Here is a 24198-nt window from a genome sequence, read left to right as displayed (position 1 = left end):
GCAGCTGTCGGCCAGGCCCCACCGCCGCGGCTCCCCGGGCAGCCCTGACGCCGACCCCGGGCCGCCCCCTCCTCCCCCGGTGCCCCGAGGAGGGACTTAGCCGCGGAGCCTACCTCCGCCACGCCGGGCTCTCCCGCCACCGCGGAGCACGCCGCCTCGGCACGCGACTACCCAGACCTGCCTGCGGGCAAGGCCAGAGCAGCCGATCCGCCGACAGCGCGGATGGGGGCGGGGCCACCGCCGGCGGCGGGAGGTTTGAAAGGGCCGCTGCGCCGCTGAGGCGCCCCCGGGGGGGTCGGTGCCCGCCCGCCCGCGGCTGAGGGCGGAGATGGCCACCAAGCGCCTGGCCAGGTGTGGGCCGCGGGGCCGGGCACTGGGGGGGTGGGGGATCCCTCCCACTGAGGGCCCTGAGGGACGGGGGGCGGCGGCAGCGGGGCCCGGGCGGGCGAGGCCCTTACGAAGGCCGGGGCTCCCGTCGGTCCCGGGCGCGGAGGGGCAGGGGGAGGGCGGGCCCTTCAGCGCGGGGGATGCTGAGGCGGTGCCGGCGCCGCTGCGGTCCGCAGGCAGCTGGGGCTGGCTCGGAGCAGCGGGCGGGCGCGGAGCAGCGGGCGGGCGGCGGCGGCGGAGCAGCGCTTCGGGTACTTGATCGTCGTGGACTTCGAGGCCACGTGCTGGCGGGACGCGGAGCGGCGCGGCCCCGAGATCAGTGAGTGCGGCGGGGAGGGGACATGGGGTCCGGGGGAGGCGGCTGCGGACGCTGTGTCTGCGCTACGGCCTGTTCCTTCTAGGGCCTGACGTTTCAGCCCCCGGTTAAAGCAAACGGGGTAATTCCCGCGAACAGCTTTAACCTTTCCGGCTTTGTGTTTTGGGGTTGGTTTGTTTGGTTTCGTCCTTCTGTTTTGGCCACAGTTGAATTTCCAGCAGTCCTGTTAAACACCTCAACGGGAGAGATTGAATCTGAGTTCCACACATACGTCCAGCCCCAGGAGCATCCTATTCTCTCTGAATTTTGTACAGAACTGACTGGTATAACGCAGGTATAATGGCTATTTAGCGCTGTTTTACACTGGTATAATTGCTATTTATTATTTTATTTTAAGAGGCCTTTAAAGGGCTAAAAAGACTAAACCTCAAATGAATTTCAGTGCACACTAACGCAAACATGCTTCTTGTTCTCTTTCATAAAGAATCAAGTTGATGATGGGGTCCCTCTAAATATTTGTTTGTCACAATTTTTGAAATGGATTCAAAAGATACAAAAGGAGAAGAAAATTATATTCAGTACAGATATTCTAGGTAATTCTACTTCCGAAGCAAAAGCGTGTACCTTTGTTACTTGGACAGGTAAATAAAATTTTCATTTGCTTTTTCTGTGGAGTAATACACATAGAAAATTAACATTTGGTGGCGCTAGTGAGATGGTGCCTTTACTTTTAGGAAGCCAAATTCCTGTTACTAGGTGGTAAAGATGCGCAATATTGAGATAAGACTGAAAATATGAAATCCACGTGTTCACTACGTCTTTGTCTCCAGAGTCTGACACGGTTACATTTTTCAGCTTTACATATAGTGAACTGTGTCACCGTTCTTAATGTGTCTAGATGATTTAACGAGGTCTTTGGGATCTTTACCCGTCTGAAGCCATTCTTCACTAACAACGGGTGTTCACTTATCTGTTCACTTATCCTGATGTCCCGTTGCAGCAACCCTGGGGCTTTTCCTGTACAAAGACTTCATTAGCCTGTGCTTCCTTGCCCAGCAGTACAGGACTACTAGTGTGTTGACGTTATGTCCCTTTATGCAGATTTTAAGCCATGTTTAGGTAGATTTTAGGCCAGTCTTTAGTGATGGATTATTTGCGGGTTTTTTCTGTGCAGACTGGGACCTGGGAGTGTGTTTGCAGTACGAGTGTAAAAGGAAGCAGCTGCGAAAACCTGACATTTTAAATTCCTGGATTGATCTCAAAGCAACATACAGGGTGAGAAGATCGATAGACTGTGAAACATTTATACCCATACTATCATCTCAAAGGTTAACTCTATCTGAGGTTACAAACCAATATTGTATGTTCCAGTGATGAGAGTAACCCATTTGTTTTCTTTCCACGTCGTTATCACTCAATAACAAACTGCATGCCCTAGAACTGTGTGAATTTTATAGAAATCTTAATGCTAGGAAAACAACCTGTTGTTATTGTTAGATAAATGAATAACCCTAGGAGAATTTTTTGAGCTGCTCTTCCTTTCCTGACACCTTTTGCTCTGCTTGCTTCCTAACTTCCCTTGTTTTGCGTGCTCTTATTGCTGCTTACATTGCTGTGTAGAAAATCATCATCATTTGTTCAGAGGTGCTTAAAGGTCTAGCATGTGAACTGCACTTGGGCCAGAAAGTATATTCTGAATATCATGAATAATACTGAAAAGTGAATGTATATTTTATTACGTAGTCTACACTGCAGCAGGGTTCTAACTTGGGAGCTAACAGCACCTAAATGCACCTTTCCCTGTGCAGTCAAGGAAGCTTTCAAAGGGTGATCCAGGTGTCTACCTGTCCTGACACTTGGAGTTTAGGCTTTTAACCTAAGTAGCAGAATTGGGCATCTAAACAGTGTGAATATTGCCCCTTTCTTGTGATCAAATGAGATGCTGGGAGTGAGTAGCAATACTTGCTTTTTCTCACTTAAAAAGAATTTATTCCTATGACAAATACAGTAGTGCCCATGCCTTTGAAACATGCAGCAGTTTAAATGTCTCAAGCTGTTATTTATAGTTGTATTCTTCAATGCTGCTCTGATAAGGCCTTCATCAATGTAAGCCATAAAGTGCAAATGGATGACTCTAGAGGTAATACAGAATGGATTAGTTTAAGACTGAGAGAAGGGATTCAGGGTTCTTTCCACTGTAATTTGTTACAGGGTAAGTCACTTACGGTCTTATGCTTGTTTAACCTGACTGTAAAATGAAGATACCTGACTTGCACAATTGCCTTGTGAGATTTATTATGCATAAGGTGGTATTTCTGAACTGGTTTTCAGTTCACTGTGAAGAGGTTTTGAACTGCTTTATGTTAAGCACCTGCATTTTTTTCCTTAGGCCTTCTATAATAGGAAGTCTAAAGGGCTAAATGGTGCTTTGCAGGATTTGGGGATGGCTTTTGCAGGACGGGAACATTCCGGTAAGTATGATGATCCTCACTTTAATATCTATATTTTTTATAAAGCTAAACTAAAGCAGCTAGTAATGGCTGTAAATGGTAGTAAAGCCATTACTCTAAACAGTAACTATTGTTTACAGGTTATGCAATGTTCTGTCCAACAAAAACATCAAACCAAGAAAGGCTAGATGCTTCTAAGATCAGAGTTTGTTATTTCTAACCTCATGCTTAATTTCTGAAATCTCTCCTAGTGCTTTTGAGGGCATGTTCAACAAGATCAATTTCTGAATTGCTAGGGTGCTAAACAAAAGCGGCAGAGGAAGGATAAGGAAACTTGATTTTACGTGATAGCTCTGGACAGCGTATTAGCGTAAGAGAATACCAGCACACTATGATTTTTTTTCACATGATTAATAAAACAGAACAAGAATTTTTAAAATTGTGGGTATATATTCAGCTCTGTGGATTGGTCCTTCAAATGTTTCAGTACAGGGAATTTTTTGGAAGTTTTTACTTCTATTTCCCTTTTATGAACTAGATAACTATGTGTCAGAGTCCTGTGAATCCCTGTCATTTATGTAAGTCTTACCTAGATTACATTTTTCCTCTAATAAGAACTATCCCCAGGAGTCGTAAGACACTAATATGACCATACTTTTGAAGGGTTGGATGATTCTCGGAATACTGCCCGACTTGCTTGGAGGCTGATTTGTGATGGTTGTGTGCTGCGGGTTACTAAATCTTTGGATAAGGTGAGTAACTACTTCGTATCTTCTCTTCTACTTGCTTTATAGCTAGGAATACAGCTGAAAGGTGAGCTATCCAAATAATAAACCCAGCATCTTGGCTATGAATTGAACAGAACATCCCTAGGCTGATATGCTTATTAATTTTGTGCATTGATTCCTGAAACTTCTGGGTATTCACTTGCCAAAATCTCCTTTTGTTTATGGACTCCCTAGGCACATCCGAAGAGTAATTTAATTTCCAGAACACTGAGTATAAACTTCACTGACAAGACTCCACTGGGAAGTAGCAGCAGACCTGACACATCTAGAGATGGAACTTGTGAAACAAACTCTCTGGCTGAGACAAACCGGAACAGTATTGCTGGAATTAAGATAAATTCTAATGTACAAACTGGAGAACAACGGACCACTTGCACTGGTTCCTCTGCAGGTGTCCACGTTGTGCCTAGCAGCAGCTCAAGGACTCAGTTACACGCTCAATCCCAAAGCTCTTCAACAGCATCTACTGACAGAGTTCCTGTTCCTCTTGGGCAGGCTCAGCAGTGTCCCAGTACTGTACCAACAGGCATTTGGCCAGGACTGAGCAATGGGCAACCTCTGAGTGCAGCTCAGCACAGCCCTCCAGTACACAGGTCAGGACTAGTGCTCGTCTCCACTACCATCCCCTCAGTCAGTGTCTCCAGTGAGGAGATCAGCACTAGTTCTGATTGCCTATCTCTGCTGACGGACTGGGAAGATGTCGCTTTAATACCAGAATCTCAGTTTGAACAAAATTCAGAACGTGTTCAATTCAAAGATGACTCAAATACAGATATTTTAACAGTGTGTGAGGAGAAAACAATGTTGAAACAATTGTCCGTGGTGAGTTCAGATCATCAAAGTTTGGAGAAAACCCTAATACCTATGGCACCTCTGAAATCTATCATTTGCAGAAGTCCTGATCCTACTGTCTATCGTGCAGGAAGAGGACAAAGGCAGACTTTGAATCTTTCAGCTTTTAAGTTACCATCTCTAAATGTAAATGCTGTTTCAGCACAATCAGCATTAACTGGAAACTATTCTACTCCTTTGGAGGTTCCTAAAAGAAAGCCAACTAGTCCAAAAACGTTCCCACCGGCAAAAAAACAATCTTTTGCTGTATATCAAGAGAAAACTGTATCTTTTGATCATTCCCTACCTTTAGGAAACTTAAATTTGCCCAAAGCATCTCCTGCCATTCTGAACTCCATGGTCAACTTGAATCAGTCTGCAAGAGCTGTGAAAAATGGAAAACCAACTCCCCCTCTGTGTAAGTGTGGTCGGAGAGCTAAGAAACTGTACGTGTCAAATGCTGGTCCAAATCATGGCAGAGCATTTTTTTGTTGTCCTGTTGGCAAGCACGAAGGCAATGAGAAAGGTTGTGGATACTTCAAGTGGGAACATGCACTTCTAAAAGAGAAATCTAATGGTCTTGCCCTGAATGCAGATGCTTTGACTTCTCTTGGAACTTACGCCAGTAATGTAGGAAATTCTTCCAACAAAAAATATTTGTGTCTTAGACCCTCTATGAGAACTTGAAAATTGATAATTGTTTTTGTCCAAATCTTAAACTTAGTAAGTTGATCATGCTTAACATAATCAGGACAATCAAATGATGTCAGATATGTTCTGAGAACGGGACAAAAATGACACTGCTTGGTTAACATAGATAGAAAGGGAAATTGCTCAAGCATACAAAAATATCAATATATCCTGAAGTATTTGTTTATGAAGTGTGAGAGAACAGATAAAACTATTAAGTGCTAAAATTAAAGTATAAGCAGCTGTTGCTACAAATCTTAAATTTCTGCTTTAACATGTATTTTAAATTCTTTCCTAGTCCAGTCCTTAAAGAACATTTTAATGATACAGATCTTATTTACATTTTTTATAAAGATACTTGTAATGATTATAACTAAGTTTTAAAAATGTGTTTAGAAGTTGTCATGCTTCTCAAAAGGGATTCTTGAAGCAATAGCGTTCTTTTAAACTCTTACTGGTTTTTATCCTTTAAATTAAATAACAATAAAGATAAAATGCTGGTGATGCTTCATTAAATACTTTATTTAACACACATCACCTATTGTGCTTTTGACTACATGAGTTTCCCATTTCATTTGTATCAGTCTGTATGTGCTTTTATGCTATTAGCGTAGCACCTGAGTCAGCCAATGCTGGGAATCAGGTAGGAGTTTATTCAAACCTAAACTAAGGAGGACATAGTGTAATACCTTACTGTGTAAATCTGCAGTATCTTACTTTGTAAAAAATCCTATAAAAAACCAGCAAGTACTTCTAAGCTTTTCTCCACTCCTTCTGGCGCAGTTCATTTCTTCTGATCTTCCCACTGATAGTTTTTGGCAACTCTTGAACAAACTCCATCTATTGGGAAACAGATGAAGTTGCAATACAAAATAAGATACAGTTTACCTCGCTGTCTTACGGTAGTGAAAACTGTTTGGGTGTTTGAGCACTTACCTTCCTAGGATACTTGTATGGAGCAGTAACTTTCTTAACGTGGTCTTGTAGCTCTTTCATCATTTTTTCCGGGTCATGTGAAGCACAGTCAGACGTTAAAACAACAAAGGCTTTCACTACCTAAAGAAGTTACGGCAGCAATGGTTTAAATGCTGATGAAACAGTGTTACACAACAGTAAGGCTGAAACCTTAACCAAACTTTTGCTGACAACTAAGGAGTTGATAAAGACCGAAAACTGTGTCTGAATGATGGGGAAAGCTTCAAATGGCGCTTTTGTTATATTGGATTTGGGGCACGTGCCTTGGTCAGTTTTTTGCTGTGTGGATTCTCCAGCGTCTGACAGAGTAGAAATGCTAACTTGAATTTATTTAGTTTTAATTTAAAAAAGAAAAAAAAAATCTCTGGATAGACAAATCTCTTAGAAGTTGTGCTTTATTAGCTCTGGTATGCACAAAGCTACTTAAACATATAAGCTTGTTTCACTTGTTTACCTCTCCTCTGATGGGGTCTGGGCTGCTGACAACTGCTGCTTCCACCACTGCAGGATGCTCTACTAGGGCACTTTCTACTTCAAATGGTCCAATACGGTACCTTTGAAATGGAGGAAAGGGCTTTTAGTTGTATTTGATAACACATAAACACAACTTCACATCTGAATCATCTGTGTTATTAAAGTCTGTTTATTGTTCATCAGTCTTAAACTACCCGGCAGAATTAATGACATCATCAGCTCTTCCAACAAACCAGAAGTATCCATCCTCATCCATAATCCCTCTGTCTCCAGTGACATAAAAATCCCCATGTATTGTTGCCTCTGTTTTCTCTGGATCATCCTAGGAAATATTAAATTGCATTTTACATGAAAACTACATTAAAAATCCATTAAATTGCATTCTACCATATTTAGCATATAAGTTTTGGTACAGTCAAATATTTAAAAATTTCAGCTTTTCAGACTGGTTCATACTGTGGCCCTGTGCATCAGCTTCAAGTGCAACCTTAATAATAGAAAATTATTAACTCACCAGTACTAAGGTACAAAACTAGATACAAAATTAAGAAATTGCAATAAATTAATCCAGTTTCACTACTTGTGACTGACTTTAAATTTTAATCATAATATATTATGCCCCATAGCTTTAGGAACAACTGAAGGTTGCAAAAATAGGGAGGCTTATGGAGCTTAGCCTTTGCTTTTAGGTGATTAGACTTTAATGGCTTTTTCCTTTGTATTTCTAGCATCTCTGATCCTGAAGGTTTGTTGTTTTTTTTTTTCCCCACCCCCAGAAAAGTTTTGGCTCAGCACAGTGCAATTAATAAGCACTCTTTCTACATCAAATGCAACTGATTTCTGCAAGAATTTTTCTATGCAGTCTGCATGGTGTTCCTTTCCTGCATGCTCAGTGCTGCTCAAAAGACCTGACTGTTAGGCTGATACTGTTCATAAAATTTAATAAGATTTCCTGGTGTCAGAGCTGAAAGCATTATGCATCTGTTTTACTGAAAATTCTACCCAACACGGAAAAAGCACCTGAAAGATGTTGCTGTGTGTGAAACTTTGTGAAGCTCAAATCTGGAGGGAAGGGGTTTGAACAGTGTCCTGCTCAGATGGGGACTCTAGCCCTTAGGCCAAAATGTATTTTGGGATGGGGGGGGGGCATCAAACATTTCCCTTTTTATTAAGGAAATACCAATCAAAATAAAGCGGATTTTAACTTGCTAGGCAGGACAATCTCATTGAGCATGTAATTGTATAAGTAGACCAAGTATCTGCAGGAAAAAAAATGGAAATCCCTCTTTCCTCCCCACAGGTTTTTCAGATCGGTAAGCAGAGTGTAAGCAAATGAAATGGGCCATTGGATTCCTTGTGACAGAGATTTAACAGGACATCTACTTTAACTAGAAAGGTTCTTACAGCATAGCAAGTAAAAAGAAAAAGCGATCTTGTAGGTTTTACTCTGATGGCAATATCTCCTTCTTTTCCAGGAGGCAGAATATTACTGTTTTCATCTATAATCTAAAAAGAAACAAAATACAGTTTTATTATTTTGGAGCCAAATTAAAAAGCATTAAGTTAAGATTATAGAATCTCGGTGTGTATTTAAAACACATAATCCAAGTTTTTTAAATTGGGAAATTATTTGTAGCAGTAGGGGGTCTTACTCTGACAACTGAAGTGTAAGATTATCACTAATCCACTGTACTTTGCACTATGTCTTTTATCTGAGGAATGCCAAGTACTATGTAAACATATAATGACATTAGTAAGACCCCAAGGAGGATCACAAATAAAGGGGTGGGAAAACTTAATTTCTATCATTGCCCTAAAGTTTGATATCTAACTGTCAGTTAGCAGTGTGTTGTCACCTGTGTTGGTGAGGATGGTGCAGTGACACACAGTTCTTCACTCTTTCATTCAGTGCTGAATGATGCTCTATGTTACAACTCCAGGTCAGAGTTTTCACACCTCTTTACTGGAAAGTGATCGTGAGAGAGAGAGAGACAGAGAGAGAGACAGAGAGAGACTGAGTCACCAGATGTACGATACCTTGACATCATAGTCTGGAGAAGGCTTTCCCATAGAGCCAGGTTTGATTTTCATTCCCTTAAAATTTCCACAGATCAGCACCTGTAACAAGCGTTGTTGGCTTTGAGTTTTTGTTTGTGTTTAGGGTTTTTTTTAATCAAACTGAGGCTTGTACATTCAGTCTTTAGCTTAGGTTTAAAATACTCAGCTACTACTGTGTATTACTATAAGAAATAGTAATTGTCTCCATTATAATCATATACCCAAAGATCAAACTTCTAGAAATAAACCATACCCTCGGCTCCAAATAACGTTAGTGAGTGCTCTAAAGATAGATTCTAAAGCAGAATTTGGAATGCAGTAATGAGTAATATGCCCCTATTGTATAGTTCCCAATCCAAAGCCCACGGGCATGACAAACAGTCCTTGGATTTCGGGTGAAGCTGTTATGATTGTTCTATGACTTGCAAAAAATGGTTTTCTAGTGTTGCTTATTGCAATTGACGTTTCCCCTAAAAGTCATAACTGTGTATAATCATTTTAATAACTTTTTCTTGGCAACTTGAATGGAATTTATTGCTGTATTTGTAAAGCAGAACATACTGTTTCTGTCTGTCCATAGCCTTCATGAATATCCAACCTAGTCTGCGCTTTCCATTCTTCCATCACGTCAGGGTTGATCGGCTCCCCAGCACTGACACAGTGCCGCAGGCTTTTGAAGGTATAGCTTATTGGGGAAGAGAAAACAAAAAATTGGCAGTCGTCTATCTGCTATGTCCCATTCAGTATTGTATTGTGGGGTCCTTTCTACATAAACCCAACATTTTTACAGAGTGCTGTTCATTCCATTTGAACAGTGTAGTGTTAAACAAAAACAAATCTGAAAAAATGCAAATAAAAAAGAAAAACTGCTGGTTTCCTTCTGTATTATTTTAGAAAATCTAGAATCTGAACTGGGGTCTAAAAAGAAGAGGAATAACAAAGTTCAACCCTAATGACAATAAAAACTCACAGGAGAGCTAAATGAGGCCAAAGAGTCTTTCAATCATTTCACCAAGTTGTCCTGACACACACACTTCTTGTACCTTGTAGTACTGGAGGAACAAGTGGAAAAGCAAACGGAGGGGTATGTGATTACAAAAGCACTTCTGAAGATCCGTTAATCATTATATCATGGGTATCCTATTACATCCTCAGCTAAACTGCTGTTCAAAGTGTTATGCAAGTTCATCGCAATTTATGAAATCTGAGATGGTTAAGCTGTCCCTAAACCTGTATTCTGACTTCGTTCCTAATACTTAAGATTCAAAATGTTGAGAAATACATAAGCTATGTTACTGTTATGCCGTTGTAAATTTGGAATAAAATCAAGGTGAGATTAGCGTTTAGTCTACTGTTTTGATCAAATACACCAACAAGGATACTCTGCTTTTGCTTACCTGGACAGTTGATGTTGCACAAACATTCGATAGGCAGTTGGAGGAGAACAGAAGACGGTTATGGGAAATCTTGACAGACTCTAGAGAATTTAGAATAAAAAAAGTAAATGTTGCCGATATACTGAAACCTGTGAGGTTTCATCTTCATTGTAAGAGATAATACCATGATCTCTGCATCCAACTTACGAAACATACAAATAAAACGTTGTGTCCTAAAAGCAGTTTGCTCTGTACTTGCCAACACCAACGCACAGCAGTTACATTTAATTAGTTTCTTCTTCAAAACAGAATCTACATAATTTTACAAGTATTTCAACATAACAAAGTCTTTTGCTCTTGAAAGCTTTACAGTTTCTTTTGCACAATTTCTTCATAATTGCAGTTTAAGTAGAAAACAAGTGAATCCATAAGGCTACTTTTTTAGATGCTCTGTAGGTGTCACAACAGTCAGTGCTCTTCAACATACCCTGATAGGTAGCAATTTCCAGCCATCTAATTAACATGGATATGATGAGAAAGTCATTCCATGCAAAATGAAAATTATTGTCTTTTTCAAATGATGAAGAGTTGTATGTGGAGGATGTAAGAGAATACTACGTTGGTGCCTTTTGTTAAAGAAATTCCACCTTGCCGCCTCTTCACTCCTTAACTTGGCATTACACGGTAAAGGCAACTGAAATTCTCATTCATCTGTTATTGTCACTTATTTTAATAACACCAAAGTGCTCCACAAATCCCAGAACAATTTCTTGTGTACTTTACTTTTAGGCCTAATAATGGACGCTTGCAGGTTTGTGCAGTCAAATCCAGAGCAGAGTATATGATGAAACTGGACGTCAAATATGCTCTTGTTTTGGGGTACATATTTGCAGCACTCACTACTTAACTAATTGGTTGGTTACTGCCCGGTGAAAGTTATAACTGCGCTGGCCCCATGCAGCACCAGGGGAAATGAAAACCTGGGCAATACCAGCCAGAGAGAATAGCGCTGTTTGTTGCTGGGCTCTCCTCACTTACCTCGAGGACAATGCTTGGGTCAAAGTGTGGCATCTTATGTACAAATACACATGCCCCTTGAATCCACGGCGAAAAAATGCTGCTCCAAGCTGACTTTGCCCATCCTGTGTCTGATGTATTCCAAAATATATCTGAGGAAGTCAAGTCTAGCCAGTACCTGGTAACACAAGCAAATGGTCCATATTCTCTATTTGGCAGGAATAAGGCAAATATTAAAATATCAAGAGATGTGCCAGTGAAGCAAATCCTTCACTGGTTGTTGGGTAAAAAGCAATTAGAAAAGGCTGAATTTCTGAGCAGAAGCCACAGCCTAATGAGGATGTCATCAGGACAGACTGATCTTGCATTCTTCTAAGGGAAAAATTATACTGACAGACAAGCTAACACCCCCTCAGAACATGGTGTTGTATGAATATGTATGAGATTGCTGGGGTTTTGTTGAACTCATTTTTAGGGATGAGGAATTTTTTGTTTGTTTACTCACTTCTAGTTTGGTGTTTTCTGATTTGTCATTCTTTGCCTGTTAGAGTGAAGTGCACTGCCATATCAATTTTATAAACAATGCTGCTTTATAAATCTAAAGATTCTGAACTATCAGCATTTTGTTCTTGCAGGAGTTGTGCCTAATCCAGACACACGTGAATTCAGAAGTTTAACAGACCCATGTTTTTTTCTGTTTTATGATACAGGCTTCATAAACTTGTGCTGATGTTCAGTGCATGGGCAATCTATCAACTATACACAACAAAGAATTTAACAAAAGTTCAAGAAAATGTTAAAAGTAAGTTAGTGACTATCTGACTGCTACATTCCCTATAAACTAAGGCAGCTGGACTCAAACTGCTTTGTTTTACAGAAAAAACCCCACCTTTTTGGGATGTAAAACAACTGCTGTTTTTTGAACTACTGGAACAAAAGCTTCTGGTAAAAATCCTGTGTTTCTCTTCCTTCTGCCACGTGGCCACCTACAGAAACAAGTCTGATTTAAAGTGGTATCTGTACCTTCCACTTACTGTGAGGCCAATACCATAGCTGCTGTGTGAATGTTCAGTCATTTTTGGTGATCCTGTAGTTCCACTGGTGAAATAGATGGCCATCGGATCTTGACACTTTGTGGCCACACAGTTATGATCAGAAGGAGCAGTTCTTAAAATAAGCAAAATGATAAACAAAGAGATTTGAAAGTGTCACTTACACATTTTTGAGACTATTTAACCAAAATAACTGCAGCAATCAAAAGTATCGTAAACTGATATTCTTCCACTGTGAAGTCCTAAAAAGGTGAAAAAATATTGGTGTGTGCCAACATTTCCTATTCAAAACAAAGCACTGTGCTTTTCTTTCATTATTGCTGTGGTGCTTTCTCAGTGGTATTTACTCACTTCAGGAGATCTTTAAAGTTCAGCCATCCTTCTCTGTGGCCCTCTGACACAAGCAACTTGAATTTCAGAGACTGGCATTCAGCCTCAACTGAGTCTACAGCTGGTGCCACAGAATCATCAGTGATGATACACTTTGCTTTTGATTTATGTAGTCGATGAAGAATGTCCTTTGCTGTCAACTGTTGTGTGCCAGGAATCAAGACAGTTCCTAAAGGGAAGGAAGGGGAACGGAAAAACAATCTCAACAATTAAGAATAACACCTTTACCTACAAGCAGACTTCAGCTTACTTGGTTCTTTTGAGTGGGACAGAGCTGTACTAAAAGCAGGACTTGCCCATACATATGTAAATATACTGATTTCTTTGATAGATAAATGTTATGTGAGGAATAGCACGAGTTAGCAAATACTGTATTGATCATGGGACAGTAAAAGGTATCAGTAGAATAACTCTCCTTGTTCTGAAAACACTGCTCCTGGAACATTGCCATCTCTCTGGACTTGACTTCTTTACTGGTAAGTATAGCTGTTGCCTCACAAGGTCTGCTGCTAGTGTTTGTGAGGCACCAAGACATTCTAGGCTGTAAACGCTGGGAAGCTGAGTATTTAACAGTTCCCACAGGGGAACATGTGAAACACTGTTAAGTGTGGGCTAATTTCACTGCAAGTTAGCAAGAGGGTTCGTTTGCGATGCATCGCAAGTGCTGGAAAGAGAAGAATGACAGAGGCACATGGACTCCCAGGGCTTCCTTAACAGCTAAAGCACGCACAAAAGTCCTAAAAGCACCGTGAAGAAAAAACTTCGCAAGAGTGGTTTTGACTAGCATGACACTAGTTCATCCTCATTAGCATGTTGGTAGTTCTGAGTGCTTTAACTAGCAAGGATTGGTTTAAGTCACAATTTCTGTACCTATATACCATTTCTACGCTTTTACTAACCTGTTCTCATGCAAGCCACATTCACCAGCCACCACTCTGGGATCCGGGGCAGAACCACAATAACTCTGTCTCCCCGTTGCAGACCGCAGGCATCAGAGAGCACATTGGCTGCTTTCCTGGACAGCACTCCCAGCTCCTCAAAGCTCCATCTCACCTCTTCTCCAGCACCATCTACCCACCACAGTGCAGGGTTTTTAGCCTTTTTTCCCTCCTATAGCACAACAGGGTACAGTACAAACGCTTCATTTTAGAAACACATTGCCTTTACCTTAAGGAAGAAAAGCATTCATCACTTACTCAGTGCTGGAGAAACCTGGGGATGCATCAGAACTTTGCCACTGATTCCAAATGAGGCAGGGAACTCTCCCTTAGAAAGAACGGCCTATAAATGTCATTTACGAAATGAAATTTGTACTCCTTTCCTGAGTTCTTCATCTTACACTCTAAAGAGGCTGTACAGTAATCAGCACAGAGAAAGAAGAATCTTTTTGGTTCAGGTCATGCCAACAAAGCAGCTGATGAATGTGAGTACCTCTGGGTTGTGCGCCAGAGTCTCTTGAGCCCTTGGAGATCATTTTCAGCTTCATCTGGAATTGCGCCTGTCTGGTACTTCTAAAAATCAAATCAAAGTTTCAAAAGCATAGGCCCACACAGTGTGACCTTTAATCAATGTCTCACCTAACTGATGGGTGAAGTGATTTGAAATGCATGCATACGATGTGCTTTAAAGGGGACCAATGCATTTAGCAGTAGCAGGGTAGTAAGCCACATCCTGAGCAAAAAATTCTTTGGGGCAGCAAGAATATGACACCTTATTATCTATTTGAAGGTACAACAATACTAAGGTTCGTTTTCAGGGGAGCAGATTTTATCTGTGCACTTCAGAGGGCAAAACCTCTTCTCCAGAGGCTGTTCCTTGCTCCATTTACGGCCTGACAAAACCTGTTTTTCCTGCAAAAGGTGATGCCTCTGCTCTGTTCTTACTGCCAAGCTGGACATAACTGCATTTAGCCCCTCATCATGAACAGCCTGAGCCTGCAAAACCAGTCCCACATCCATAGATAGAGACCAGACCTATGTAGTAAGAAAGGTGGCAGGCCTATACTTCATGGGTTTTTTCTATATTTCTTTTCCTTGCACAGGCCTTATGTCTGGTGTGGGGTTCAAAGTTGTTCAGTTTTGTAGATTCCAATTCCTTGATGCAAAAGATTTCACATTTGGGATAGGTGAATGAGGTTTGACATTACACTGTATTTATCATTCTTTCTACAGGCAGGCAATGAAACACACAGAGGTCAAATGATTTCCCCGGCACATCTAGGTAGTGTGCATGTCACAGCTGATGGGAGGATTGATGCAAGGTTTAAAGAGGTTCAGTTCACAGACTCACTTATGAAGCACCTATTTACTCACACTTAATCTCACCGTACCAAAGAACTATTTGGACTCGTGGACAGGACAGTGTGTGGCCTAAGGGATCTACAGGTTCAAACTGCAGGAGGTGATCACCAGATTACAATCAGAACATAACCCCAGTGTCTCCGTTAGCACATTTGTCAGATACTCAGCATTAATGACCAGCATTAAATACTTCAGAATCAGAGAAGCCAAGTAACTGCTACCTTTTCCACTTCAGTCCATCTGTCCAGCACATCTCTTGCAAAGTTGAAGTATTCTGGCACCTCTGGTCTGTACTGTTGTTTTATGGCTTCATAACTCAAAGAGGCGTGAATTGGGTAGCACTGGCTGCAAAGTTGGAGAGATCTTCTCAAGGGAGCCCGCAGGGACACAGCACTTGGGGTCTTCAGTAAAAAATGCAGAGCAGCAAGAGCCATAACTGTCTCTTCAAGGTTATTCCGTACTGATTATTTCTCTGAGAAATGCTACAGTGATAGAGATACAAACCTGGTATTAGCCATGTGGTTTCAGAACAGCTTTTGCTACTACACAGTGGCATACACTCGAACAACAATCCCAACAGTTAATTGGAGTAACTGCTGAGGACAGTTCCAGTTCAGCCATTGTCTGGCTTCTGCTCTCCAATGACCATCACGCAGCTGAGCTCCTCACCCAGCATTCAACCAGCAGCACTCAGCCTTGTCACTACGGCAGCTTTCCTACAATTCACGTTCCTTGCCTCCCCACAAGCCCCGCTAATCTTGTAGATCACATTTCAGTTGCCTTATACAGCAGAGAGGCACTGAACGCTACCCAAGCACTTCATCTCTGACTTCTGTAAATTAAATGTCTGCTACCAGCTGGCAATACAGAAGTAACAGCATGGACAAGATGTTGCACAGATAATCCAGCAATCGTGCATTAATTACTGGCTGGCCACAGTGTCACTTGGTACAAAGATACTTACAGTTTTCCTGATTTATCAGCATTGGGGATATATTGGTTCCCTGGAATTAAATGAACGTAGCAAAACCCTGAAAAGTTTCTAAGTATTGATGTTTTAAACATTATTTTGATGTGTGGTCAGCAAAAAGCATCAGTTTATGAGGCATGGAAACTTTAAGACTCCCTGAAAAAGGATACAAAATGCAAAGCCTTACTTCTCAGGAAGAGTCAACTTAGCAGGAGGTCTGAAAACTCTGAAGTAATTATTTTCACGCATTGTCAACTGTCTTCTATTTACAAAATAATATAAACACTGCTAGCTCCTTTTGGAATTAATAACTCTCTAGCTGTAAAGTCATGAGATTTTAAGGATTTAGTGAAGCAAACAGAGTGGTTTTGGATCTGTAACATTCAGTCTATGTACAACAAATACAGGAGAGAACCCCAGCCAGATGAAAGACAGAGAGGGACAGGGAGGAGGGAATGTGGACAGACAAGAGGTAAATCAGCACTGCTCCAGCGCCAGAAAATGTCCTGGCCAGCAGCTTGCAGGGGTGGGTGGAGGGTCAGTTACCTTGTCAAAAGGCTGTCAGTCCCAACTTACTGCCTATGCCTTGCACCGAAGTGGAGCCCTCTCAGTGCTGGGACGTGTCACAGCTGTGACTCCTTACACAGCCTCAGGCTCCTGGCCGCAATGCCTGCTCTTGCACCGTTACTGTGTCCGGTGACCGACGCCTGTGTTCCTTACATGTACTTTGGACTCACACAAAGGGCAGCCGGGTCCAGCACAGGGAGAAGAGCTTCTGCAGAGCTCAGAGAGGAGGCAGCAAGTGTCAGTCCCAAATCTCTCCTGTCTCCTTTTCCTCCCCTCTTCTCACCCACCAGCCCATGGAGGAACACAGTCATAAGACCTCGCTACAGCCACATCACATCTGTGATGCTCTGGCTGGGGCGACACCGGAGCAACAGCCTTGCAACTGGCTTTGCGACTACCCCGCTCAGCGGGTAGCCTGGGGCTCCTCAGGTAACCACAGCTGTTCAGCCACGACAACAGTGTCCATTCCTGGGAAGCAGCAGCTGGTGCCTGGACCAGCTTTGTTTACACTTGGTGACTGGTGAGGTTCTGTAAGGGCTATGTCTCATGTTCAGGGAGCGCACAGTTACGTGGTGCTCCAGCATCGCTGCCCCCTCTGCTCCACTCCCATGGCAGAGGCAGGAGGGAATGAGTGGCATCTCTCTGCCTACAGGCCACAGCCCAGCATCACTGGGCCATGGCTGTGGCATTGGTGTGTGCCTCTACCTTCAGCCTCTCCTGTGAGAGTGTCACTACAGTGACAGCTGTAGTTTAAATTGGGGCACCAAGGTTCATAAGACTTTGGCTGCCAGAGCCCTAAATAGCTCCTGCTGTAGCTCCATCCTCAAACGGTGGCTCTAAGGTCAGCAATGAGATTGCTAACATCTGTCTGTGTCTTCGGAGCAGAACAGTCCTCTGGGTGCTGATGGCACATTGCTCCTGTACTTTTGCCAGGACTCCCTCCTGGGGTTCTGCCCACATCTGTGTGCAAACAGCATGCTCAAAGGAGGTGTTAACCAGCTCCCTGAGATGTTCACTGCAGCAGAAAGAAACTGATTCAAAACAGATTCCCCCAAACAACAAAGCTGCTCTCTGCCTAGGGATAAAGGGAGACCTACAGTCAGTCAGTCTGGAGTAGTGACATTTTAAACAGCTCTTTGAAATGCATGCTATGAAATCCTCCCAGAGGAAAGGCAGAGGAACAGCCTTAAAGGGATTCCCTGCCTGGAAGATCACATCACCCCAGAGCAGGTATGAATGTTAAGAGAAAATGACAGCAATGCCTTGGGATAAAAGTCAGCAAATGTGCCAGTAATATGTAGGCAAGGTTTCCAGCCTAGGAAGAAAATCATAACCTCCACAGTGACCTAATCTGTAACCTGTTTTTTTTTTGTGGTAGGTCATTTAACTAATTTCCAAAACACTGATAGGTATTTCCAAGTCCCCCAGCACTTTTCACCACAGAAATATCCTAGCTACATTTTGAGTGGTTGTGTTTCCCCCTGCACCACTCACAGTTGCCTATAGAAATTCTTCCTTGTGTTTCAAACATGTCCTGACATGTCCAGCTCCAGAGACCATTGCTATAATTCACCAGAACTTTGAGTCTTTCACACAACCCAGACCTGCAAAGATTTAGTCACTTTTAATTTATGTGTGGTCAATAACACCACTAAATTACTGTTGAATTATATGAGCCTCAAAGGCTTCACAGGAACAAAGCTTCAGACAAGATGTAAATGCCACCTCCTGTTGCAGTTCTGATAAATACTTCCATCAATTCATGAAGTTTCCTATTTCAGCCCAACTGTGTTCTCTGGATGTAAACAATATGATAGTCCTGACCCTAGTGAGGCCTCTTTAGCTATCTCCTCTACCTGTTCTCACAAAATGTTGAGGAACTTAATTTTCCCCCCACTTAATTTTACAGGAAGCTCAAGAGTTACTGCAGGGAGAGGAGGGTCTTACAGACAGGGACGCACAGAGGCACCTTCCTTTAGAAACTACCCTATGGGCCATGTTTTTTCTGTCAACACATGTCCTCTGGTACTTCAGGCCTAAATTTACCTACATAAAGAGTTTCTGTTTCAGCAGGTCCCTCTGCACCATGACACCTTCAGCAGTTAGATGGGAAGCTGGGGAAGCGGCCGAAGCCCAGCTCTGCCTCCGCTGGGGCGCACGGTTGGTGTTTGATGCACCAGTGCAGACCTCAGGACTGAGCTCCGCCTGCTCCCCTGCTCTTCAGCAAGCATCCATCCTCACCTCTCCTCCCTCCTTTCCTCCCCAGAACCATTGACACAAACCCAGACTTTAATCCTGGAACTGAAGTTTGGGGGAAGACAAAGCATCAAGGGCTACGAGTGACTGAGTTTGGCCACAGCTGAGCAGGCCGAGGCCACAGTGCTGTGCCTGGGGAAATGATCAGCCTCCCGCCGGTACGTGTAAAGCCTGAGGTGAACCGCAATCCCCAAGGCGGGGTCAGTGGGTTTTTCACCTCCCAGGGCGCTGCACTGCCTACGGCAGCACCGGCCGTGCGAGGAGCCGGGAAGCCGGCTGAGGGCCTCCCTGGGGATCCCACCCGGCGCCGGGGCGCGGCTGCCCGGTGCAGCACGGCCCGGTGCGGGAGCTGCCCGCATGCCGCGCCCGCCGCCGCGCTCCGGCCGGGGCTGGGCCGGGCCGGGCCGGCCGCCGTTCTGCGCCTGGCCGCGGGGCGGCGCTGTCCCGCGGCGGGCGCGCTCTAGGGCCGGGCTCAGCGGGCGGCGCGGCGCTGACGCCATCGCGGCGCGCGGCGGCGGCGGCAGCGTGTGGCGGTCGATGGCCGCGGCGGAGCCGGCGGGGCGGAAGCGGCGGCCCAAGGGGCACTTCGCGGCGGCGGCGGGGCGGGCCAAGCGGCCGCGCGGCGGCGGGCGGCAGCTGGAGGCCGGCATGCGCGGCATCCTCATCACCTGCAACATGAACGAGCGCAAGTGCGTGGGGGAGGCCTACAGCCTCCTCGGCGAGTACGGGGACCTGCTTTACGGGCCCGAGCAGGTGCGTGTGGGCGGGCGGGCCCGGCCCGGCGCTCGGTGCTGGGCGGGAGGCGGCCCTGCGGCCGGGGAGCGCGGCCCTGCGCGGTGGCGGACCCCCCCCGGCCCTCCGCTCAGGTCCTGCCTCCCGCAGCCTGGCAGCGCGAACGGCCGCGGGGCTGGGGGAGCAGCGCCCTGAGGCCTCCCCTCCTTTTCTGTGTGTAAAACCCCCTGTTCCTGTTCACGACACACACACGAAGGTGCCGGTTTCTGTAAGCAAACGCCGGGCCCCTGGCGCGGTGGTGCCTTGCTGGCGGTCTCTAAGTTGCGGGCACTGTTGCTCAGTACTCACCAAATAAGAGACATGCTTTGTGTGAAGTTTTCAGATCATGAGGAGCGGCTGTCTGGAAGTGAGAGGGAAGAGGATGAGGACGATGTTGAGGCTGCCCTGAAGAAGGAGGTCGGTCAGATCCGTGCCTCGACGGAGCAGAAGCTGCGGCGGTTCCAGTCAGTGGAGAGTGGGGCCAACAACGTGGTCTTCATCAGAACGCAGGGCATAGGTGGGACATCAGCTGAGGCTGTGGGGATCAACTGCTCTGAACAGTGCTAGTAACAGGCCAGAGCGTGACTTCCAGGAAACTCATGTATACCAAACAGATACAGGGTTTCCCCTTCCCTTTGGTATTGCCACTGAATTTTGTCATTAGCGAGTCACAAACCGTAGAGGAATCTGCTTTGACAAAAGAATCTCTGATTATCCAGTTTTGGTATAGTAAAATGGCTCTTTACAGAAAGAGAAGCTGACAGCAGCGTAGCCAAGTGTGCATTTCCCCAGCTTACTATTTAGGGGTGGGGAAGAAGAGAGAAAATGCCTTCAATTTGTTTCTCATACTTAGCTGTTTTTCTTGTAGAACCTGAGAACCTTGTGCACCATATATTAAAGGATATGCACGCCACTAAAAAGAAGAAAACTAGAGTCATTCTGCGCATGCTACCTATTTCTGGAACTTGCAAGGCTTTCATGGAGGATATGAAAAAATACACGGAAACGTTTTTTGAGCCTTGGTTTAAAGCCCCTAATAAGGGTACTTTTCAGATTGTTTACAAAGCTCGTAATAACAGCCATATGAGTAGGGAAGAAGTAATTAAGGAATTGGCAGGTATGTATGGATTTCACACAAAACTAAGATCAAGTATATAAGAAGTCCCCAACTGCATGCATTACATAGGTCAGACTATTAAAAATGGTCTTAATGAGCACACATATTTGTGGCTTAACATCTGTATATTGAATTACAGAAGCTTCTCTAAGACTTAAAAAAAAGCTCAATATCAGTATTTCTTGTAGGTGTTGATGTCTTAAGAGACAACAAGCAGAAGAGAGTACAGCATTGAATGTAATTTGGAGCATTGGTTATATGGGCTTTGAAATGACTGCTATGAGGCTGTCTGCCTGGATGCTACATTGAAATGATGTATTACTATTTCCATTGAATATATGACTCATAAGCTCTACCTTACTGGAGTATTTTGTTTCTTGGTGATTGCAGTGGGGTAGTTTTTAAATTACTTCAGTCCTACTGGTGGTGTATGTTCTAAGAGTCCTGCTCTGTTCTGGTATTTTAAGCAATTACAAAAGCAAGTAATTGGTTACAACTAAGGGGGATGTTGCCTTCTCTTTGTCAACTTCTATCCTTTCAATAGGGTGTGCTTATGCTCTGAAACAGTTTTTCCAGCATCTTTTAAACTACATCTTGTTTTACAGGAATTGTGGGCGGCCTCAATCCAGAAAACAAAGTCGATCTTAATAACCCACAATATACAATTGTGGTGGAAATAATAAAAAACGTCTGTTGCTTGAGTGTGGTGAGAGACTATGTTCTGTTCAGAAAATACAATCTACAGGAGGTGGTGAAGAGCAACAAAGACGACACACAACCAACCCCATCAAGTCTGACAGAAGAACAGAACTCAAAGGTAGTAAAACCAGAAACTGAGGAGAAGAGCTCTAAAGAAGTAAAACAAGAGAACAAGAATCAAGATGAAATAGAAACTGAGCCCAAGGGGAATGATGCACTGACAGTGTAGAAAATGTAGTAGAAGGGAAAGGTAAACACAATTGAAACCTATTAAAAAAAGTTGCCCTAGAGTTCTGAAAGGGTGTTTTTAAGAGGAGAGTGGGTTTTGTTTTGAAATCTTGTTTTTAAAATCCACATGTAAGAATTTTAATGCTGTTGCAGGTGGAGCTGAGATTAACAGCAGGTGTAAGAGTGCTCAAGAGTGCGTTGTAACCTTTCTGGTGAAACTTACATTCTTCTACAGCTTTGTTCCTCATTGCCTTTACCTAGCACAAAAAGCTGGAGTGTGTGCATGCATATGTAAATGTAGCCATCCTGACATATATTGACTCTCCTTGTTATATCAGATGGCTACAGAAACCAAAAGGCAATGCAGAATCATCTCTAGCAGGAAGTACTGACAGAAGTGAGAGATCTGAGAAAGACAGTTGGTTGCAGAGGGTTTTAAAGGAAGTAATCTGACAACTTTTGTGACTACAGAACTCGTACATTTTTCTGTGTGAACAACAGAATGAGCGAAAACTGATCATTTCATGTATGATGGAAGGTTTTTATATATATATATATGTATACACATCGCTCTACAAGGATATGCTGAGTCTTGAAAGTGAATGGGAAGAACTGCTATGATCAAAATACTTGAATTCTATGAGATGATTTAGATAATAGGTTTGACTGTCCTAGAACAGTAGAAGTACAGTGCAGGCATTGCAGATGGTTTTAGCAAAAACTACATGTGTGTTTCCATTAGCTGTGTATACAGCAGTTACTGGTTTATAGGAAATGCTGTTGTAGTCACTGAACAGAATCCTTTTGAGTGATGTCCTGCAAATAGCCTTTTGCTGCTCTTTCCAAAGACTTAAATCTTGGGGATTTTATAAAGTCTTTTTTTTTTTTTTTTGGTTGGTTTTTTGTGGTTTTTTTTTTGTTGTTGTGGGTTTGTTTGTTTTTTTTTTTCCTTAGGACTCAAAATTTGGATTTAAATACTGCTTGGAAACTTCTTATGAAAGCAGCTCTCCATTATACTATACTGGAATTAAGTTTAATTTTTGGTACAGTTTTAGCTTTGCAGTATTAATTTTGTTTCAGATTGAAAGTAATGATAGTGAGTCTGTCTGTTGTTTGTTTGTTACAGCAGCTCTTTTGATGTCCCAGTGACTTCTGAAAAAACAACCAAAACCAGTGCAGCTATAACCTGCTTTCCAGTAGGGTTTTGAGTATGCTTCCCGTACAACTGTCTAGCTTTAGTATTTAATTTCTAGTGTAAAAGCCTGTGGGTTGCTAATGGGAAAAGACTCATCTTGAAGAACACCACTTGTTACTTGTCTTGGTTTAATGAAAAGGATGTTCGAGTCTCTCAACTGTGTTTAATTTATATTTTCCTCTTCTCTTAAAATTGTTTTAAAGTTGGAAAATAAAGGTGACTTTTTTCCTTAGTTCTGTCTCCCTTACCACCCCTTTATTAAAACTCTGCTTTCTTACCTCCATTGGTGTTTTATTTAAATTTTAAAGCTTTTTCTGTGTGGATTAAACCCAGCAATGTTTAAATCACACGTAGGAAAGAACAATTTGAGATCAGACAGGAAGGTCAACAGTGAATGTTTATGTTTATTGGTGGCTGATGTGGGTAATCACGATTCAAGACAGCCTACTTATCTTACTAAGGACAAAGATAGACTCATGGATAGTTTGTGGGGTTTTGTTTGTTTGTTTTTCCCTTCTCTCTCACTCATCTGTGTGCCTACAGGACCTACAGCTGAATAGCTACCATCCATTTGTCAAGCCTATGTCCGACATTTAGCTGCTGTGTATGCTGCAGTCTTAAAGATGTCTGCATTCTTTTACTTCTGATTTTTCATCATTTTCACTCACTGAACATTCATTGTGAACGCATTAATTCCTAAATCTTGAGGCTTTCAAGATTCATACAAGCAGGGTGCTTAATTTGGATGAGTGCAAGATCTATGGCCATTTTTGGGAACTTCATTACATACTATCACGATTTCCTCATTAATAAGCCTCTTATGAGTTAAAATACTTGGTCTCAAAGAATGAACACACCGCTTCTTCACCTGATGATCACCTCTACTTGTACCGTAAAATTCTGAAAAGTGTTAGGTGGCTGGAAGATGTGTTTGCATATGCCTTGCTGAGTAGGCTTGATTTTTGTTAAGCAGGAACACAAGCAGTTAAAAACCGTACAGTTGGAGTTTTTAAACCTTGTGCATTTTTTTAAACCTGTCCAAGCACAAACACAGGCTGGGCGATGAGTGGATCAAGAGCAGCCCTGTGGAGAAGGACTTGGGGCTGCTGGTGGATGAAAAACTGAGTATGAGCCAGCAATGTGTGCTCACAGCCCAGAAATCCAATCGCATCCTGGGCTGCATCAAGAAAAGTGTGACCAGCAGGTTGAGGGAGGGGATTCTCCCCCTCTACTCCACTCTGGGGAGACCCCACCAGCAGTGCTGCATTCAGACCTGCTCGAGCGGGTCCAG

At 43.2% G+C, this 24198-nt stretch overlaps 3 protein-coding genes across 3 annotated transcripts; 2 read left to right on the top strand and 1 right to left on the bottom strand.

Annotated features, from left to right (window-relative positions):
- Positions 1-328: 328 nt before the first annotated feature.
- Positions 329-5459, top strand: ERI2 (ERI1 exoribonuclease family member 2). The gene is made up of 8 exons (XM_086473195.1): positions 329-351; positions 564-706; positions 910-1037; positions 1188-1344; positions 1878-1978; positions 3093-3174; positions 3817-3905; positions 4116-5459. The coding sequence occupies exons 1-8, from the start codon at positions 329-331 to the stop codon at positions 5457-5459; spliced, it is 2067 nt and encodes a 688-aa protein (XP_086329321.1).
- Positions 5460-6215: 756 nt separating this feature from the next.
- On the bottom strand, positions 6216-15538 carry LOC104340441 (acyl-coenzyme A synthetase ACSM3, mitochondrial). The gene is made up of 13 exons (XM_009952486.1): positions 15326-15538; positions 13704-13914; positions 12766-12973; positions 12386-12529; positions 11384-11540; positions 10367-10446; positions 9531-9654; positions 8949-9029; positions 8316-8417; positions 7106-7233; positions 6892-6991; positions 6399-6518; positions 6216-6302 (listed from the first exon to the last, which is right to left on the bottom strand). Exons 1-13 carry the CDS (start codon positions 15536-15538, stop codon positions 6216-6218), a joined length of 1755 nt encoding a protein of 584 aa, XP_009950788.1.
- A 3881-nt stretch (positions 15539-19419) lies between these two features.
- THUMPD1 (THUMP domain 1 NAT10 acetyltransferase adaptor) lies at positions 19420-23190 on the top strand. Its single transcript, XM_086473019.1, has 4 exons — positions 19420-19650; positions 20005-20185; positions 20537-20785; positions 21391-23190. The coding sequence occupies exons 1-4, from the start codon at positions 19435-19437 to the stop codon at positions 21711-21713; spliced, it is 969 nt and encodes a 322-aa protein (XP_086329145.1). The 5' UTR covers positions 19420-19434; the 3' UTR covers positions 21714-23190.
- Positions 23191-24198: the final 1008 nt, after the last annotated feature.

Source organism: Leptosomus discolor, chromosome 14 (assembly GCF_034619465.1).
Source record: "Leptosomus discolor isolate bLepDis1 chromosome 14, bLepDis1.hap2, whole genome shotgun sequence".
In the NCBI taxonomy this organism is placed as follows: Eukaryota; Metazoa; Chordata; class Aves; order Leptosomiformes; family Leptosomidae; genus Leptosomus; species Leptosomus discolor.
This window is presented reverse-complemented; position numbering and strand designations above follow the sequence as displayed.

Coding starts and splice junctions, on each gene's coding strand:
- ERI2 (XM_086473195.1), top strand. CDS start 329: ATGGCCACCAAGCGCCTGGCCAG. Junction 1,038..1,187: donor AACTGACTGGTATAACGCAG/GTATAATGGCTA, acceptor TCTTTCATAAAG/AATCAAGTTGATGATGGGGT. Junction 3,906..4,115: donor TTACTAAATCTTTGGATAAG/GTGAGTAACTAC, acceptor TGGACTCCCTAG/GCACATCCGAAGAGTAATTT.
- THUMPD1 (XM_086473019.1), top strand. CDS start 19,435: ATGGCCGCGGCGGAGCCGGCGGGGCGGAAGCGGCGGCCCAAGGGGCAC. Junction 19,651..20,004: donor TGCTTTACGGGCCCGAGCAG/GTGCGTGTGGGC, acceptor CTTTGTGTGAAG/TTTTCAGATCATGAGGAGCG. Junction 20,186..20,536: donor CATCAGAACGCAGGGCATAG/GTGGGACATCAG, acceptor TTTTTCTTGTAG/AACCTGAGAACCTTGTGCAC.
- LOC104340441 (XM_009952486.1), bottom strand. CDS start 15,538: ATGGCTCTTGCTGCTCTGCATTTTTTACTGAAGACCCCAAGTGCTGTG. Junction 10,447..11,383: donor ACCCAAGCATTGTCCTCGAG/GTAAGTGAGGAG, acceptor TAAATTCTCTAG/AGTCTGTCAAGATTTCCCAT. Junction 9,655..10,366: donor GTGCAACATCAACTGTCCAG/GTAAGCAAAAGC, acceptor TTCCCCAATAAG/CTATACCTTCAAAAGCCTGC.